The 17,769-nt window shown below is 39.5% G+C and overlaps 1 protein-coding gene across 1 annotated transcript in view; it reads right to left on the bottom strand.

Moving 5' to 3' along the window:
* Window positions 1-16,209: 16,209 nt before the first annotated feature.
* Window positions 16,210-17,769, bottom strand: part of TBC1D19 (TBC1 domain family member 19) — a 44,473-nt gene continuing 42,913 nt past the window's right edge. Inside the window, exons 20-21 of the mRNA XM_027897528.1 lie at window positions 17,565-17,635; window positions 16,210-16,569 (exon numbers count right to left, since the gene is read on the bottom strand). Of these exons, the coding sequence (XP_027753329.1) occupies window positions 16,495-16,569; window positions 17,565-17,635 (146 nt within the window). The 3' untranslated portion in view covers window positions 16,210-16,494. The remainder of the gene's footprint in view (window positions 16,570-17,564; window positions 17,636-17,769) is intronic.

Genomic DNA, 17,769 nt, shown 5'->3' on the forward strand with positions numbered 1-17,769 from the left:
CGCTGCAGCGGGGCGAAGGCAGGAACAGGAGCACGAAGGGAAGGAAGGAAAAAAGGAAGGGGCAGGAGCTCCGGCCGCGCCGCTACCGCCCCGGCGGCTCCAAACCCGCTCCGCGCCGGCCCCGCCACCTCCTGCCGCTTCCGGCGGCCCCCGCGCCGCCGGGCCACACGTCACCGCGCCGTGACGTCACCGCCAGGGGGTGGCGGGCGTAGCAGGGATCCGGTTCTAGCGCCGGCTCCTGTCCCGTCCCGGTCCTGGTCCCGGTCCCTGCTCCCGTCCCGATCTCGGCCCCGATCCCCAGCTCCGGGCAGGACAGAGTGTGGCAAGACGCGGCCGTGCCGTCGGGCTGCGGGAAAGTTGTGTCTGGCTGCGGGAGAAGCGGCCCCGGCCAGCCCGCCCCGGACCCCGCGGAACCCCTCAGAGCCGACCAGAGCGGGTGCATTCGGGAAAGGCACAGCGGGAAAACGGGGCATTTTGAGCTACAGGGCAAAACGGAGACCTTGGACTTTGTTAGAATTGCCCTTGTTACGCCGCCGGTGAGGGCACCTGAGGGGAGCGTTCGGAGCGGGAAGCACGAAAGGAGTTCGGTGTGTGCCGCAGCACGCTCAAAACAGCAACAGAGCGAAAAAAAGAGGTGCTTCAAATCTGATCCGGCAAACTGAAATCAGGAAAACTAAGTCTTCACAGAGATTAAGCCACGATTTCATTGTGATTAAAACCTTGACTGAAAAAAACGGCTTTTGCTTAAAGTGTTTCCATCAAGCCACTGAATAGGAGTAAAATCTATTTCTCCTGTTGAAATCTGTGGGATTTTCCACCTTTCTGTTTAGAGCCATTTGATGAGAATAATATAGCCTTTAAAGATCAAATTCAATCTAATATCTTAGGTACACAATACATGAGAATAATGCAGCACGGATGCCAAAAGCTGTATAAACATCACATTTCCTATTGACTGTCGCAATTACCTAAGAAATAACAGAAGGGGGTTGAAAGGGTCTTGAGAAAAGCCTTTGGCTGCTTCACAGACCCTAAGGAGACAGGAGCATGAAGTGGAGTGGTACAAGATATTTCTGCAGGTCAGCAAAATTTGTGAAGCTAACTGTGAAATCGCTATAATAGTATTAAATACAGCAGGAAACAATTTCTCTATCAATATAGTTGGTGTGCATAATCCATCCCAGCTGAACCATGTATTTCTGGGGAAAAAAAAATACCAAAACTTTAAAGTAGTCATATGTCATATGAAGATTTGGAAAATGTGTCTAAACCTAATGAGTTGTGTTTGAATTGAGAAGTCCATGCATAGCCTTATCATTTCTGTTGGTTAATACAACAGCCTTTAAAAACCAACAGTATCTGACCAGATCTTGTGCAAAGAGAACAATGTAAAGCCTGTATCTTAAGAAAGCTTGTTCAATGTTGTTTAACTTTAGGGAGGGGAGCTGGAGCAGAGTAAATTTCCCAGCTGGTAACGAAGAAACCAGCTGTTAATTTAATTAATTAGTTAATTTTAAAATACAAAGAGAGAGGTATGCATAAAGAGTACATGAAGAGGCAAGTTTCCTGGAGTGTGAACTATTTTAGCTGAGAGCCAGTGCAGTCAAATATGGACTACATGAGTCCTATGGAGAAAAGCCATGCATTAGAATAGCTGTGAGATGGGGCACATACAGAGAGCACTTCAAAGAAAATGCCCTGAGCCTGAAATAGAAAATTATACTTGTTAAAAATCCTCTTTCAATATCAGTTCATTTTCACCTCTTGCTTTCAACTACAACCCAAACCAGGTAGCATTAAACGGATTGTTTTCAAGCAATGCCTGTGTTCTGGAGCTGGGGGGAGGTCACCTTAGCAGATCTCACAGGGAGAAGCACATTAACTGGAAACACCTCCTGATGCACTGCCACTTCATATCGTGCCGAATCAGCTGCATGAGAATCAAGGAAGGGCTACAGCCTAACCCGTTAATCCACAGTAACCTAATCAACTTCTGGTTTCAATATGAGGACACAAATTCTGCTAAGTGCCCTATAAGGCTTGATCACAGAATCAGAGAAAAATACATGACCTTTTGTGTTCATCTGCTATAAGCCCCCTACTCAGGCCTGAGGAACACCACTCGTAACCACATGCCAGTTTCATTTTGAACTGTTGACCGCTACTTTTTAAGTAGAGTGGTTCAGACTGCTTTCCACCCTCCTCATCCACTTACTCAGTCCCTACAGGACCACAAAGATGCTCTGAATACTGTGGCAAAAACCTTGCTATAATTAATGTGTGCCACTCTTATCACCTCAACCATAAAACCAGTCATCTCTTGACAGAAGGCAATCGTGTTGGTGGAACTCTGCTGGTTTTTCTGTATTGACTTGTCCTTCATCATCCCAGAAATGACTTACAGAAAGATTTGCTCCTTTATCTCCTCTGGGAGAGATGCTAGGAATGGATGACTGATCTGCGGTTTCCTGCACTTTGCTTTGATAATAGAGATGACATTTGCTTTTTTTCCCAGTAACTGGAAATCCCATCTGATTGCCACAGCCTTCAAAAGGTGATAGGAAGCACCTAATGATATTACTCAGCTCCCTCAGCACCTTTACGAGCACCTTCTGTCCAGTCCTAAGGACTTGCAAACATCTAACTTGCTAGAGTGTCCCCAGTTCAACCTTCTTCTACAGTTAGTAGCAGTCTCCTACTCCAAACTTTGCCAAATAGAGCTCTGTGAGGCCTGAGGGCTGACCTGGCTAGTAAGGAACAAGGGAAAGAGGACTTAGAGTCTGTCAGCCTTTTCACAGTCTTTTATTCTAGGTCACCTGCCCATCAGCAGAGCCTGTGGTTCTTAGGGTTGCTTGCTTGCAGTGAGACTGGTTTGATGGTTTTCTCTGCCTCTGGGTGTACACAGCTGTGACAGAAATGCTGGTATTGGTGTGAATGGAGTGTGAATGGTAATATGTGGGTGTGGGGGCACTGGATGGAGCACACAACAGGGAGAGGGCTTTCAGCATGGACTGTGCTACTGGGATCCAGATTAGCAGGTCATCACCCAGTATATCTCCAGGCAGTTTCACAGGACACCCATTTCTGGAGAAAAAGAGCAGTGAAGAAACCCTGATGATTCACAGAGTTGGGACAGGATCAGTATCAGCTGCTAGAGGATACCAAGAGGCATATTCAAAATCTGTGCATAGTTGCCAGCCTAAGGAGATTCCAGAAGACATGAGGAAATCTTCACAGCTAGTGTCACTTCCCTCCCATGTAATTACAATGGACGCTGGGCCTAACAACATCTGGATGCAGGCATGGCTGTGGCAGATGGGCAGCCTGGTCACCACTGCCATGGTGCCCCATGGCTGTACAGGCTCATGGAAGATCATGTCCTGATCTGCTGTAAATACACCCACCTTACCCACAGAAGGTCTGTCACTGGCCTGTGCTACATTGTTGATAGAGTGTTGCAACAGTATTTCCCACAAGTGGGTATGTTTATCTTTTGCAGGAAGAAAACTGGTCTCAAGGCCTAAGAATTCAGCCATTTATGTTATTTTCTGTCATGAATCCTGCTCAGTATTAATGGACTCCTACATGGAGTCCTAGTGGACTCTTGGTCGAATTTTCTGAGTGTGCTTTGCTGTACAGCTAACCTGAGAGACTTTTTTTGAGCCCCGTCCTCCATCCCTCCATTGACCTTTGGAGCAGAAAGCTTTTTTTCTTTTCATTAGTGTGTATTTTACTGCTTTGAGTTGCCATTTCTGTCAGCAATTTTATCATTCACCTAGCCTTAATCACCACACTGATTTATCTGAACAGAAAAAGAGAAACAATCTTAAGAGTTATTTAATGCCCATAGTGCTTTACAATATATACATTCAACCATTCCTAAAATACTCCTGAAGCGAGTTTGAATGGTTGAATGAAGGGGGAAAAAATGTTTTTGCTGCTGTTTGATGGTATTTACAATCTCTCTAAAGCACAAGCTGTGAATGCTCTGGTTAGATGTGAGGACTCATGAGCAAAAATATAAACCAGGCTGATAATAATAAGATGAGAAAGAAACCTTGTTGGCAAAACAGAAACAAAGCACAAGCTGAAAAAATGATGTAAGGTCACATTACTGAAAGGAAGATTTAGACAATTATATTTATTTATTAAAAAACAATGCAAATACGAACTGTCAAAGTTCAAATTCAGATAAGCAGTGACCACCAGATTACTGGTAAATTTTTCGATAAACATTTAAATCTATAAATGATGTGAAAAGAAACATTAATTTTGAACAGGCTTGAGAGTAAAATTCAAAGGTCTTTTCTTGGTTAGAGAAGTTACTCATATCTGCACCCAAATTATAAAGCTTTCTAGTTCTTTGATTTCAGGCTCTGATCCTCCACCTCTGATGAAGGTGAAATTTTATAGGCTTTGTATTTGTCAGGATGAGAGGATTTGTTTAGAAACCCCTTCTCAATTGTTTCTGGGTTACTGAGATTTATTTTTTGAGGAGGGAAAGTCGTTAGTTCAAGAGGAAACTTCACCAAGTATTTTAAGTTGTCCTGTATTCCCAGCTGTTAATGGACTAAAAAACTATGGGTCATAGATGCTATTACAGTCCAGTAATGAAATTGAAACAGAGAGAATGGAAGTGAACGAAACATCTTCATTATCTGATGAGAGTATTAGCCCTTATGATCTTCTTATCAATGGCCAAAAGGCTGGGTATCTCTCAAATGAGCAAATTGCCTGTTAATAGGCTAAAATGCTGGAAAAAAAATGACAAAATGTCTTTCAATCAGCAAGAAAGAGCAGTCATTAAGTCTGCAGATCTGCAAAGATCTTTTTGATGAAGTCTCCTAATTTTAGATTTTTTTTTTTCAATCAGCATTGTCACTAGTATTGCAGATTTTTTTTTCTATAACATTTATGGAATAAAGACAAATGTAAAAGAAGTCTTGGAGAATACAATGTTCAGCAAAATGTTCACTGCAGCTGAGTCTCCTATTTTCTTGGAAGCTTTGCTTATCCTTTTTTCAGTTTGTTGAATTCTTTATGGGAACAAAGATGCCATTCCAGCTAGAAGATGTTGGCTAGGCAGACCGTGGTTGGATTCTGTTTATTTCAAAAATAAACAAAGAGTCAATCTGCTTATACAAGATCTGGAGGCACATCCGGAGATACGGAGTCTGAAGGAAAACAATGGCAGAATGAGTGGATAAAATATTTCAGGCACCACTTTGATTTCTGGAATCTGTAGAAGGAGCCGAGCAGCTTGCCAGGACGTAATCTTACTGGTGATGCAGGAGCAGAGATCTTGGCATCTGACCGAGTATTATTTGGCATGTCAGCTGGGTTACAACAAAATGATGTTTTGACAGCTAAAGGACATTTGGAGTAACACAAAAATGGTTGTGGAAATGAATACAATACAGATTTAGGTGATCAGAAGTACGTTAAAAACTGCCAAGGTAAAATCTTGGAGGTCACGATGTAACATGAGAGTTTCTCCCCTCATCTGCTCTACTCAGAACATACCTCACTATAACTGGTTTTGCTAAAATTGATTGCCAGACTGTAAAAGTCTGGGCATCTTATTAAATTTTAAGAAGGTTTTGATTGTGGCAATTTTGCATCCACAGTAAAGTCATAATCGGTTCATTCGTAGTTCGTATTGTTTTTAAATTATCAATATAATCTTTCCTGATGTTTAATGAAGAGCAATATTAACACAACAAATCCACATATTAAAAACAATTTGCTGGCTCTCTTCTTCAGTTTTCAAGCAATGTGAGAATTCAAGCCATGTCAACACAGAAGTGATAGTTATAGAGGTGACTCACTGAAAAAGGCTATCAGAGCAAAGGGAGTATTTCATTAATCATTTCATTGCCAAAAGAGAGAAAGAAAAAAAAGATCCCAGTATGTACATAATCTTTCTTTCACCTTCCCTGAATCTCAATAAATCTCTAAATCAACCATTACCTAAGCAGAGACAGTCAGTGCTTTGTGTCTTCTTATTCCCTCCCTTCCAGGTAGACAGGAAACAAGGAAAAGCACAATCAGGAGGTGATGAAAGTCACTACTGCACACAAGTAGCTTTTATCTTATAATAAGCATGCTGACCAACTGTGTGAAAAAAAGATAGAATTAAAATCACAACTTTTAAAAAATATCATTTGGACATAATAATTTAGCACATGCTCATGATTTCAGCACGTATTGAAGGCTGCCTCCTGAGATGTGTTTGGATATGTTTCCACTCAGAGAAAAAAAAAGTTCCTATTTGCTTGTAACAGGAATTGTCAGGATGGAGTCTGCCTTACAGTGGAAATCATTTTCCCTTTTAAGACAATTTGGGATAAGAACAAAGACTATTTATGACCTTATGAAGAAGCAAGAAGAAAGTGACCAGAATTTTTACTTCAAGTGTAGTTTTGGTAGTTTTAGCAGCTGTTGATTGAAAAGTGGAATGAGCAATCACTCAATCAGAGGCCAGAGCTTCAGTGAGTGGGAGATTATATTCTCATGATCTGTGACTAACAGAGAGTAATAAAAAGCCTAGTGAACATGTGTATCATGTAAATACAGTTCTGTTGTCAGATGGTTTGTGGTAAATTGAAATGGCTGCTCTAAGGTCACAGCAAGCAGACTGTTTCCTGGAATTTCTGCAGGCAAGTTGTACATCCTGTAAACAGGAGCTCTCTAGATTCATGGCATGCACTGCCAGGTACTGTGAGTGACATAGCACATAATAAGATCATTCTGCAGAGGCAGAGACAGCTAGTTTCAAATCACCCAGAAAGTTGAAGGAGATATAGAAACCACTGCTGAGAAAATCAGGTAACAGGTATTTCATCCTTGCCTCAATTTTTGTATGTTTTGGTTTGGGTAATGGAGACAAAGCATAAGAGACCATATGCTTAGTTACAAGGTCATTGGATACAGACCATTTTGCTACTGTCAGAACACAACCTTGGGCATTTGGCATTATGACTTACTACAAACATCTCTGTTTCTCAGGGGAAAAAAAAAAAGCAAGAGTAAAATTTCATCCATTGCTTACATTTTCAGAAACAGTACACTCTGTTCATTTTTGTTCCTGCTTTGTAGGCTGAGGTACTTGGAAGGTTGTATGCAATCCTTGAGCACTGGAGTTGAAAAAGCTTTCATGATCTTCCTCGGATCTGGACTTTTTTTTTATTCCTTTATCTGCCTTCATGATGAAATTGGGAGAGTTTTGGTTAGGGGTGGGACAAAAAAGTTCTGCATTCAATGAAGTTTGTTAGCTTTTTCTAATATGATCTGTATAGGACGGGTCATATTTTTTATTATTTATCTACTATACAATGAGTTTTAGCAGCTCTTTTTAAATTGTTCATGGTAGTTAATAGAAAACACGGAGAAGGGCTCAACTAGAAGTCTAAATTGAAGTCAGTCAACTCCTAATCCCTTTAGAATCAATAGAGAGTAATGGGAACTTCAGGTTGTTCATTTCTTACTAAAACAAGCATTCAAACTGGAGGGGAGGGAAGAAAAGGGAAGGGGAGGGGCCTTACTGGGGTGATATAACTAGAAAACAACCATGAAGGTAAATATTCACAGCATGAAGGAGTTTGAATGCATATCCAGTAGCAATAGGTAATTATAATTCCTAATTATTAGGAATCACCTAATTTATTAACTGCCTTCATATATACGCTGCATTAATTTCAGAACCAATCTTGAAGGACTAGAGAGAGACTCAGCAAAGTATTTGGCTCCAAAGATGTATTCCCAGTGGGATTAGCTGTGCTAACACCAGCAGTGTTCTCCTTCACCTGGAATCGGTGTGATCATTCAACACTGGAAGTTTCAATATCACTCCAGGGCTAGTCCCTTCTACTCAGTATTTATATTTTGGTAATCTGTAAAAACAGGCAAGCTTAAGAAACAGCTACAAGAACCAAAAAATTAGGTTCATAGAATGATAGAATGGGTTGGGTTGGAAGGGACCTTAAAGGTCATCTAGGAGGTTGCTAAAGGCTTCTGACCTGTAAAGGCTTAAGGCAGATGTGACACCTCTCCAGAGTTACTGAGAGACAGTGCAGTAAACTATAAAGTATGGTAGTGGGTATTGTTCCTTAAAGTGGAGCAGTTGCTTTGCCCTTAGAGTTTTAAGCTGTAAAGAACACGTGATGTACTTCTTAAATTCTATCAACTTCCCTTTTCAGATCTATCTGATGGCCTGAAAATTCCCAATGAATAAGGGGGGCTAGTGAAAATTTAAAATATAATCCATTATGGAGAAATAAAAATCTTAAATGCTTGCATTAATCCTCACTAAAACTTTAATACAGCATGGAGTCTGGAAAGAATGTTTCTGTCCCACAACAGCCCTGCCTTTGAATGGCCCAGTCCCACCAAAAGCACAGTTGACCTGTTTGCATTGGAACAATTTCCTGAGCAGTATCAGTAACCATCTCTGTGTTTAAATGTCTGGGCTGAAGTCAGGAAAGAGTAATTTATCCTGCACTTGTCATTTAATAATCTCACCATGGCGCCTTTTAAAAAGGGGCAACATTTCAGTCTAGAGAAAGCTGTAAAGGTGGCTTACAGTTATGTGGAGAACATGCTCATTTTGGTTGGGTTGTGTCCAGTTTTCTGAGAGATCTACAGTAAATTCTACAAAAACAGGACTACAAAAGCCAGTGTAACTCAGAATATTTTTCATTAAACTCTTTGGAACTTGTGAACAAGAAATCTGTGTCTGTGAGGGGCTATTTCTTCTATAACATTTTACATCGCATGTGTGTTTGAGCTGCTGAAAAAAAGGTAACATTTTCCCCTATAAAAGTAAAACAGACTGAACTGAGATTTTGTAATATCATTCAGAATTGTTTAGCTAGAAGAATAGCAGCCTTGAGCTGAAAACACAGAATATCTGTGAGATTACAGTTAATGCTTTTAAACTAAAGGAAATACAAATACATATAACAATATACAAAGTTTGTTATTCAACGAAAACAAAAAATCACATCTAAATAGGCAAAGATGGGTGTTAGGTGTCAGAGAGACTCTTGCTCTTCATGTTAAAAAAACGCCTACATTTTACTTACAAAAAAAATATTTTGTAAAACCCCAGGTGTTTCACCATTTTGCAGAGACAAGGAAAAGTTTGACAAACTAGAAAAAAGTTTAAAGACTCTAACATCACAGCTTCCTATTGTACATACCAGGTAAGATGATACTTGGTTTTTTCTTTGCCCAGGTTTCACCATTCTGTTTTTTTTCTCTGAAAACAATACTTTTATTTTGTCCTAGCCTCATGTTCTAGAATACTGTGTAAAGATCTAGTGTATACAAAACAAGGAAGTTTATTTGTGCAATCCACCATCTTGGCCCTTCCCTCAACCAAAGTCCAGTAGTAGGGATGAGTTTTATGGGAATATATTCCATTACATGCTTGAAAGTTAGTACATAACACTGCTCTGTGTGATTTCTTTCAAAGCAAAGGTGATCACTAACGTCTTAGACAGGTTTTTTCCACCTTTGAGCGAGCATGTAGTTTAACATCCAGCCTGAGAAAATTTGCACTTACTATGGTGTCTGCAAATTCCATGCTTCTCTCTCCTTATCCCCTTCTAACTGAAAGCCTGGCAGACATGCAGCACACTCCTTCTCCACAAAGCCTTTCCAGTGTTTGCATTCAGAATGGTGGCATAGGATGTTCAAGAAAACATCCCAGGCATCGGTCCCTACTGTTTTGGGAGCACTGCACTGACAGGAGAGTCTTTGATGGATTTGGCTTTCTAAGATTTCAAACCTCTGTATAGTCTTTATTAACCTAGAGTGATGCAAGCCCAAGCATCTACTACTTCCATCTTTTAATTGTGTGTTTTCAGGTCTGACTATTGATTACCCACCTAAATAAATAACACTTGACTCTCCACTATAGCACTTATCCCTTATCCCTATTATCACCTAATGCAGAAATGGACTAATACCAAAACTTTAAAGTTTTCCCAGGATTCCTTCACAGTAGAATAGAAACATAATATTTCTCAGGGAAAGATAAGAGCCCTAATCATAAAGGATTATATTTTCTGTAAGCTGTAAACTGTAATTCACAAAGACAGGAAAACCAGATAAGGCAAAACTATGTAAGGATGTTTGTTGAATATTGGAAAAAGAGAAGAGAGGAGAAGATAAAGCTCTGGAACAGAAACAGTGGTACAAGTTTGAATTTCAAAATTAATATGCACATATCAAAAAGTCACTTTATCTTTCGTATGATCAACAAAACTTATTTGAGCATTTAAAATAAAAAATAAGGAAGAAGTCAGAAACGCCTTTTTACCCTTTGACATACATGTTTTGATGGACTAAATAAAATATGAATAAAAATGCAACATAAAGTCAGTAGAACAAAATGTACTTTGTTAAACATACAAATAGCAAATGATCGCTTTCTGTGTTACAGACGTCATAATCTACAGAGTTTGAGCACCTTTCTCTACACACCCTTTCTTTCAAGAGTAGCTTTCCCCATACTGGAAGTGCATTCCACGAGCATGAGGCAGAGCTGGGAGAAAGGCTCTCCTGCCTGTGTATTAGTGGTGAGAGGTATTAATACTCATTAAGACCACTTTCCCATGTCTGTTAACTGTAACACCTTCAGAAACCGCTTATGGTTAGACTATCTCAAATGTATCACAAACTAAAGTTAAATATCTAATTATGTCATATTGTCAGAAATTATGGAGAGAATTTTTTCACCACTAATGTGAATGCTGCAAGCAACTAGAACTTCCCTTCACAAGTTGTAGCTATGCCAGTTTTCCATAGTTAGAACTTGATCTTAACATTAATGAGCCATGATTGTGTTTCAAAGCAATGCTTATGTTTTTGTAACCCAGAGGCACTTGGAAAAAAATGGGAGAAAAGGGAAAATGTTGTGACACTAGACTTATAATCAAACAAACTTAGATAATAAATAGTACTGAAGAGATAGAAAATTAAATATTATTGATCTTTACAACATACATTTGTGCTGATATACTGTTTATAATTGGATGTATTCAGGCTGTAACTATCCTACGTAGAGCTTTTCAGAAAAAAAAATCATAGAATGTACCATTCATGGGACACATGACTCTTGAATAAATGAACTATCAGATACCTGCTAAAACATATTAGGTGGCTATAACATAATATTTTGTCCTTGACTATCAAGTTCCAACTTGTCTCTTAGCAACATGATACAGAGTTTTTTGTTTAAAACAAAGCACAGAAACTGTCTTGCACAAATTGTGATCTTTAACTCTTTTGATCAGTATTCCGTTTATTTTGGTCATAATCCCAAAAGAAACAATTTGTTCAAATTGTTCAGCCAAATACAATGTCATTTGGCAAAACACCATGGTCCTCCATAAAGCCCATTCTATAGAGATAATTGTTTGCACATATCAGTACTCCAACATCTACAACAACATGCTGATTTTGAAATGTGGGTGCACAGAGGCCCCACTGCATCCTTCTTCAGAGACCCTCAAGTTCACCTCCTATAACCAGCAAGACACAGAAGCAGGCAAACGTCCCTGGGCTTAATCAAAGCCTCAAAAAAAAAAGAGAAAATTGCCAAAAAGCAGTTTTTCTCCCTTTGTATTCATTTTAAGGCTGATGCCCTGTCAGTATTTAGCACAGTCAGATTGCATTACCACCGATTATGTGCTGCAGTCTTACCAAGCATGGTGAACCCAAGATAAACGTCCTGTCCTAACCTCAGTAACATCTGCCCTCAGTAACATCTGCTCACTTGTGCTGCACTGTGTCATCCACAGAAGAGACAAGTATCCCGAGACAGTTCTCCAAAGCATGTGTCCAGCAATGCCATCATTCGGTAGGCATACTACTAACTGCCTACTTAAAAATACTGAGCTGAGACATTTTAACATCGTTTTAAAGCAGAGCACAACTGTCACACTACTGGATCAAAATGATCTTCCCTGCATTAACAATTTTGTTAAGGTACTGAAAAAGCTGAGCATGAAGCGTGAAGGAAAAAACACCTTTCTGTGATCTCAATTAGCAGCACATCTTATTCTGGATTTTAGAGATTACAGGTTGTTCTGTGTTTATTTCCTACAATAAATGGTTCTTGCAGCACTGCTCACAGAGGTGCAGTCTCACAACAAGCGTGGCCTTGCGCTAAAAGCCTTCAGAAGGGATATTTTTTCCCTCCTATACTCAGTCTTAAACCCGTAAAAAAAAAAAAACCAACCCCACTACGGTTGCCCTTCAGCACTTCAGAAACTCGGTATCGTTCCTGTGGCTACTGTAGGGGGAATTGTTCACAGGCTTTGTTTCTGCTGCTGGTGCCGCCGGGTCCGGCAGGAAGGCTGGCTGATGCCCCTCCGCCGGTCGTTCCCAGGGGCCCTCACCTTGGCCCTGGCCCCGTCCTGCTGTACCCCCTGCCCAGCCAGCGAGCTTCCCGGGGCTGGAGGAAGCCTGCTGATCTCAAATATGTGCTTCAGCTAATTGCCTTTCCTGTGTGGGCTGCGGGGATGGAAGCCGCTGGTGCGGCACCTGCAAGCAGCCAGGCATGGACGGGAACGGCCTGGAGGAAAGGAGGGAAAAGGAAGCACCCAGCAGCTCCCGCCATCCTGGCTGCATCCGTCCCCTCCCTCCCGTTTCCTCACAAAAAATACTGGACAGAATATTTTACTGATTTGTGAAAATATGTTGAAAGGCTCTTCCCCTTCCTCACTGAAGATACAGCCCTTCAGTTTTGCAATGTATTGCAGTATTTTTTATAAAATGCTTATTTAGTGTTAATAAGCAGCTTGCTATATTGCTTTCCCCAAACTTTATACAGCAATTCTGTTTCAAGGAGTCCCTTCAGTCTTGTTGGGAGAATTTTATAAAATTCATCAGAAGGCTGTAAAAGAGGCACAAGCTTCAGCATTTTATTTTATTTTATTTTATTTTGTTTGCTGGTTTCTGGCAACAAGTAAAAACGTGTCTTTAACTGGAGACTCTTTCCAGCCTTTTGTCTTTACTGGGATATCTGTTTTACAGTCTTCATGCTCTCTCCATTTCTCATAATCAAATTTGTTACTATGACCAAAAAAATTCCACTAAAAGTTATAAACTGTTCTAGTTATTCAACTGTTCCATTACCCAGCCATCAAGATTTTAGCTTCAACATATTTTTGGATGTACTGAACAAAGATAAGTTGGGTACATTTTTAGACAAGCCTGTTTACTTTTGCATTTTTACAAGTCTATTTGACATTACAAAAACCCTTGACAGATCATAGCCAGAGTCCTAAGGTGAGCAGCAAAAAAAATTGATCTTTATCTATAAATATGAAGACAATTGGTTCTTGTGCTGCAATGTCTCTTTATATTGATTTCAGATAAGAGGGTGGAACAGACCAAGAAAAACAATTGGATTAAATTGACCCACTGAACATTCAGCTGAGCCTGTTTAAAACAATGTAATTATCAATTTAGATATGATTCTGCTATCATATCTGACCATTACTTTAAACAGCAAAAATGAAAAAGGAGTTTTAGGAATTTGGAAGTCAAAAGACAGACCACAGACAACAGCAAGTTTGAACTGATCTCCAAAGAATTGAAACTTAAATAACTGATACTACCTGTGTATACAAGAGAAGTATTTCACTGCAAGATAGGAACCAGTAATTTTAATATTTGAAGAATAAACTATTTAAAAGAAAGGGCGTTATTTAAGCAAGGGAGATTAAATACACAAGTATAGGCCAGAAAGTGAAACACAATATTTTGTCGGAACTAAATGAGTAACTGAGTGGAACATGAAAACAGTAACATTTCTGTAAAAGCAACTTTGTAAAATAGATTTTTAAAAAGATATAAAAATCTAACAGTAGAGGTGAAGCCTAAGGTGAGGAACCAGTTCATTTTTTAATCTCAACTTAATCTCATTTTTAAAGCAATATTCCTGTATACATGTCTCTCTGTCTGTAGGCACCTTTCTGTGTCTCAAAACTGGCAACTTAAACACCTGACAAAAGGCAGCAGAGGTTTCCAAGAGATTTGCTGCTACAGCAGGTCCTGGCTGAAGTGCTGCCTGCAGCCTTTGGCCACCCCAGAGGTGAGAGGAACAGCGTCACTCCAGGTACATGGAGCAGCCGCCCGGGCAGCCACACCAGTGGCCTGGATGAGAGTGTGGTGACCCACACAAGCTGCAGAGCGTAAGGGTCCCTGTGCAGCGACTGGGAGAAACACTGGTGGAGATCAGGAACAGGAGTTAAGTACCCCAGTGGGGAAGGTCAAATGAAAAAAAATCACAGAATATTATCAGTTGGATCAAGTCCAACCCTTAGCCCTGCACAGGACAATCCCCAAGAGTCACACCATGTGCCCAAGAGTATTGTCCAAATGCTTCTTGAACTCTGTCAGGCTTAGTGCTGTGACCACTTTTCTTGAGAGCCTGTTCCAGTGCCCAAACACCCTCTGGGGAAAGAACCTTTTCCTAATATTCAAGCTGAACCTCCCCTGACACAACTTCAAGCCATTCTCTTGAGTCCTGTCACTGATCACCACAGAGAAGAGATCAGTGCCTGCCCCTCCTCTTCCCCTCAAGACGAAGTTGTAACTGCAATGAGATCTCCCCTCAGTCTCCTCCAGCCTGAACAGACAGTGGGTTAGGGTAATGTTTGCATTCTGCACCATGGACTTGCACAGAGTGATGGGAATTAGAGGGTCAGCAGGCCTGTAGGGAATCTCCCTTGCTATTCAGTAAATACTTTTAATTCTCTAAAAAGCCATGGTAACCTTGTAATGACCTTATTGAGCCACAATCCTTGTGAGTGCTTTGTAACATTATCATTTCTAAACTGCTACTCAGTCTTACAGATTTTAAAAGATGCAAAATGCTATATTTCTACAGGTAGATGTACATTATCTGTTCTGAAGATGAAATAAGGTCTTCTAGGTAATACACAAACTGAGTATCCAGAATTGCAAACAGGAATTAAAGAGAGGAGAGACTGCTTACCTCTTTTAGGAATTTACACTGTAATCTTTAGCAAATCACTTAATCTTTCTATGCCTCCATTCCCCATACATACAACAGGGCAATACTTGCTGTAAAGTATAAAAGCTGTCACATGCCTTTCTAAAAACAGGCATAGAAAAACCTCTACTTAAACAGTTAAAACCATTTCTTTCAAATACTAAGGAAAAGATCAATTTTCTCTGTTATCCAGAAGGAAATTTCCCCAAGTATTCTCACTGGATACATTGCAACTGTTAAAGCAGTTTGGTTCTTTCTTTAAGAAGTAATCATACCGAGTCCACAACATTACCATTTTTAAAATTGGCCTTATAAATTTACTACCAGTCTATAAAAGTTCAGTATGTTTTTACTACATTATCCTGACAGAGACCACAAGACAACACAGACAACAAGAATCACAGACTTTTTTTGACTTTGAGCCTTTTTTGGGTGTTAAGATGCACTTAAATCAGATGATTGATTCCAACTTTGGTATTAAATATATCAGTGGAAAAGATCTGAAAGACCTCACAAAAGGTCTGATAGCTAACAGACGATGCCAGCCCGACAGTGTAGTGACAATCTGTCACACATGGATATGCATTTGGATCTTGCGCTGAAGCCTGAGCTGTTGAATCACAGAGGCTGGAAAACTGTCAAAGGCGTAGCACTGCGCTCCCAAAGAGGGCGTGGAGCACAGCAAAAGGACTCTTGGCATCATTCTCAGGGGAATATTTTGTCTCATGCAAGGACTGGCTCCAACAAGTTCTGAAGGAAGCTTTGCTCAGGCCTTCTCAGCAGGGGAACATATTTTATTATGACACGGGGCCTTTGATGGGACTGTGGGTAGGAGTTTATCAGACGCCTGAGAGGGCTGTGTGCCCAACCGAAGGAGCACGGGGAGCGCGTGACTACATCTCTGCGTACGAAAAGAATAAACAGCAGCAATTAACAAGAGAAAGAACATGGACAAAATTTCTGTGAAGAGAATAAACAAGGTAGAGATAGCAGAACTTGTGTATGATCTTATCTTTTCCTTAGAAAATGAGAAAAAAAAGACCTTGCAAGTTTAAATATCTTTATTTTCTCAAGTGACAGTATTTGAGTGGATATGCTCCAAGCTATGAGCTTGAAAAAGTAATTTCATATTAAAAGAGAGATTTTACAACTCTGAAATTAACATCACAAACCTCAGATCATGAATTACATTTACTTTATTATTACATGCATTTTAGACAGTGATTCATATTGTTTATTTGCAGTACTCTCAATGTACAAGTAATTGCTGTTACAGTGAAACTCATTAGCATGCACTGCACACAACTGTGTGCAAAGTTACTGTTTTCAGTTAGAAAATTTTAAGGTAATGATTTCTAAATTGATATTATAGAGTTTAATTTTGGTTTTATGAAGACATTGCATAGTTGATGCTTAGCTTCTCCTGAAAGACTGAAATGTGGTAGCAGTATTGCTGAAGCAGATCAAGTGACAGTAGCAAACAAGAAGATTTGAAGAAGAGGCATAACTTTCAGGGTTGAAAGATCAGCAAGTACAGCCTAGGAGGAAAACCAAAAAGGCTTGTTAAACTTGACATTTGAATCAAATTTCCTTAAAGTAAGTTAAGAAGTCAGAAAAAGATTCAAATACTGACTTAAATAATGTCAATAATTTGATTTAGACCTGGCTAGAAACAAATTATATTGGTTTATGTTTGCACTTTATTCCATTATTTTTCATTCTAAAATTTCAAAGAAAAAGCATATGTTTATGTGTATAACCCAAGTAACTTTATTTTACCCTTTAGCCTTACTTCAAATACACATGGCATCATGGGTGAACAAGGGGTCTAACATTTCAACTTGCTTCTAAAAATAATTGGGAATTAAGAATCGTTATCCTGTGGCTTGGCTAGTACTTGTGAAGTAAACCCAATGTAATACCTCAAATAGTTAATGTCTTCTCATGAATTATGTTTTAAAAAACCCAAAGAAAGCAACCACAAACTCTCAAGGTTTGGAAAGAATTAATCATTATATTTTTGAGAAAAAAACAAACAAACAAACAAAACCAAAACAACCCCAAACCAACAAATTACTAAACAATAATAATCTTCATCTTAATGACTTAATTTCCTTAATTTCCCATGACCTTATGCACAGTGAAATTTCAGATTCATACTGACAAAGTAATCTTGTGAAATCTTTGTAACTTGTAGCACAGAAGCAACTCCATTAAAAATGTGCTGAGGAAAAGGTACAAACCTCTACAATATTTCAAAAACAGTATATCCCAATAAACACAGATTATATATTAAAACAGAAAAAAAATCTAATTGTACAAAATAATTTTATAACACTGCATTTTTGTAGGAAATATCCTTTATTTCCTTTTACTCCAGAAAAGTAGCATGTTCACAATTTCCTTACTTTGTACCTAAGGTAAGAATTTAGACAGAAAGATTTGCACTATGTGCCACGTGAAGCTTAAGTTACTCCTATTGGCAAAGCATCAGAAACTATTTCAATCTCCTCTAACTGAAATTTATCCTTACTTCAGCTGCAGCCAGTGACGTCACCTCCATCAGGTTGACTGCTCGGAAAGCAAACACAGCAGCTGCCAGCACTGAAAAGAAAATGTCCAATATTTAAGTTCCTGACCTGTTAGTGGTTAGAATTAATCTTGATGTAAAATACCAATTTTCACTCCCTTAGATTAATCATTTTGATTCTGAAGAATAGCATACAAAAAGTGGTTGT

This window comes from Empidonax traillii, unplaced genomic scaffold, assembly GCF_003031625.1.
Source record: "Empidonax traillii isolate 1590-97213 ecotype Southwest subspecies unplaced genomic scaffold, ASM303162v1 scaffold545:size423049, whole genome shotgun sequence".
Lineage (NCBI taxonomy): Eukaryota > Metazoa > Chordata > Aves > Passeriformes > Tyrannidae > Empidonax > Empidonax traillii.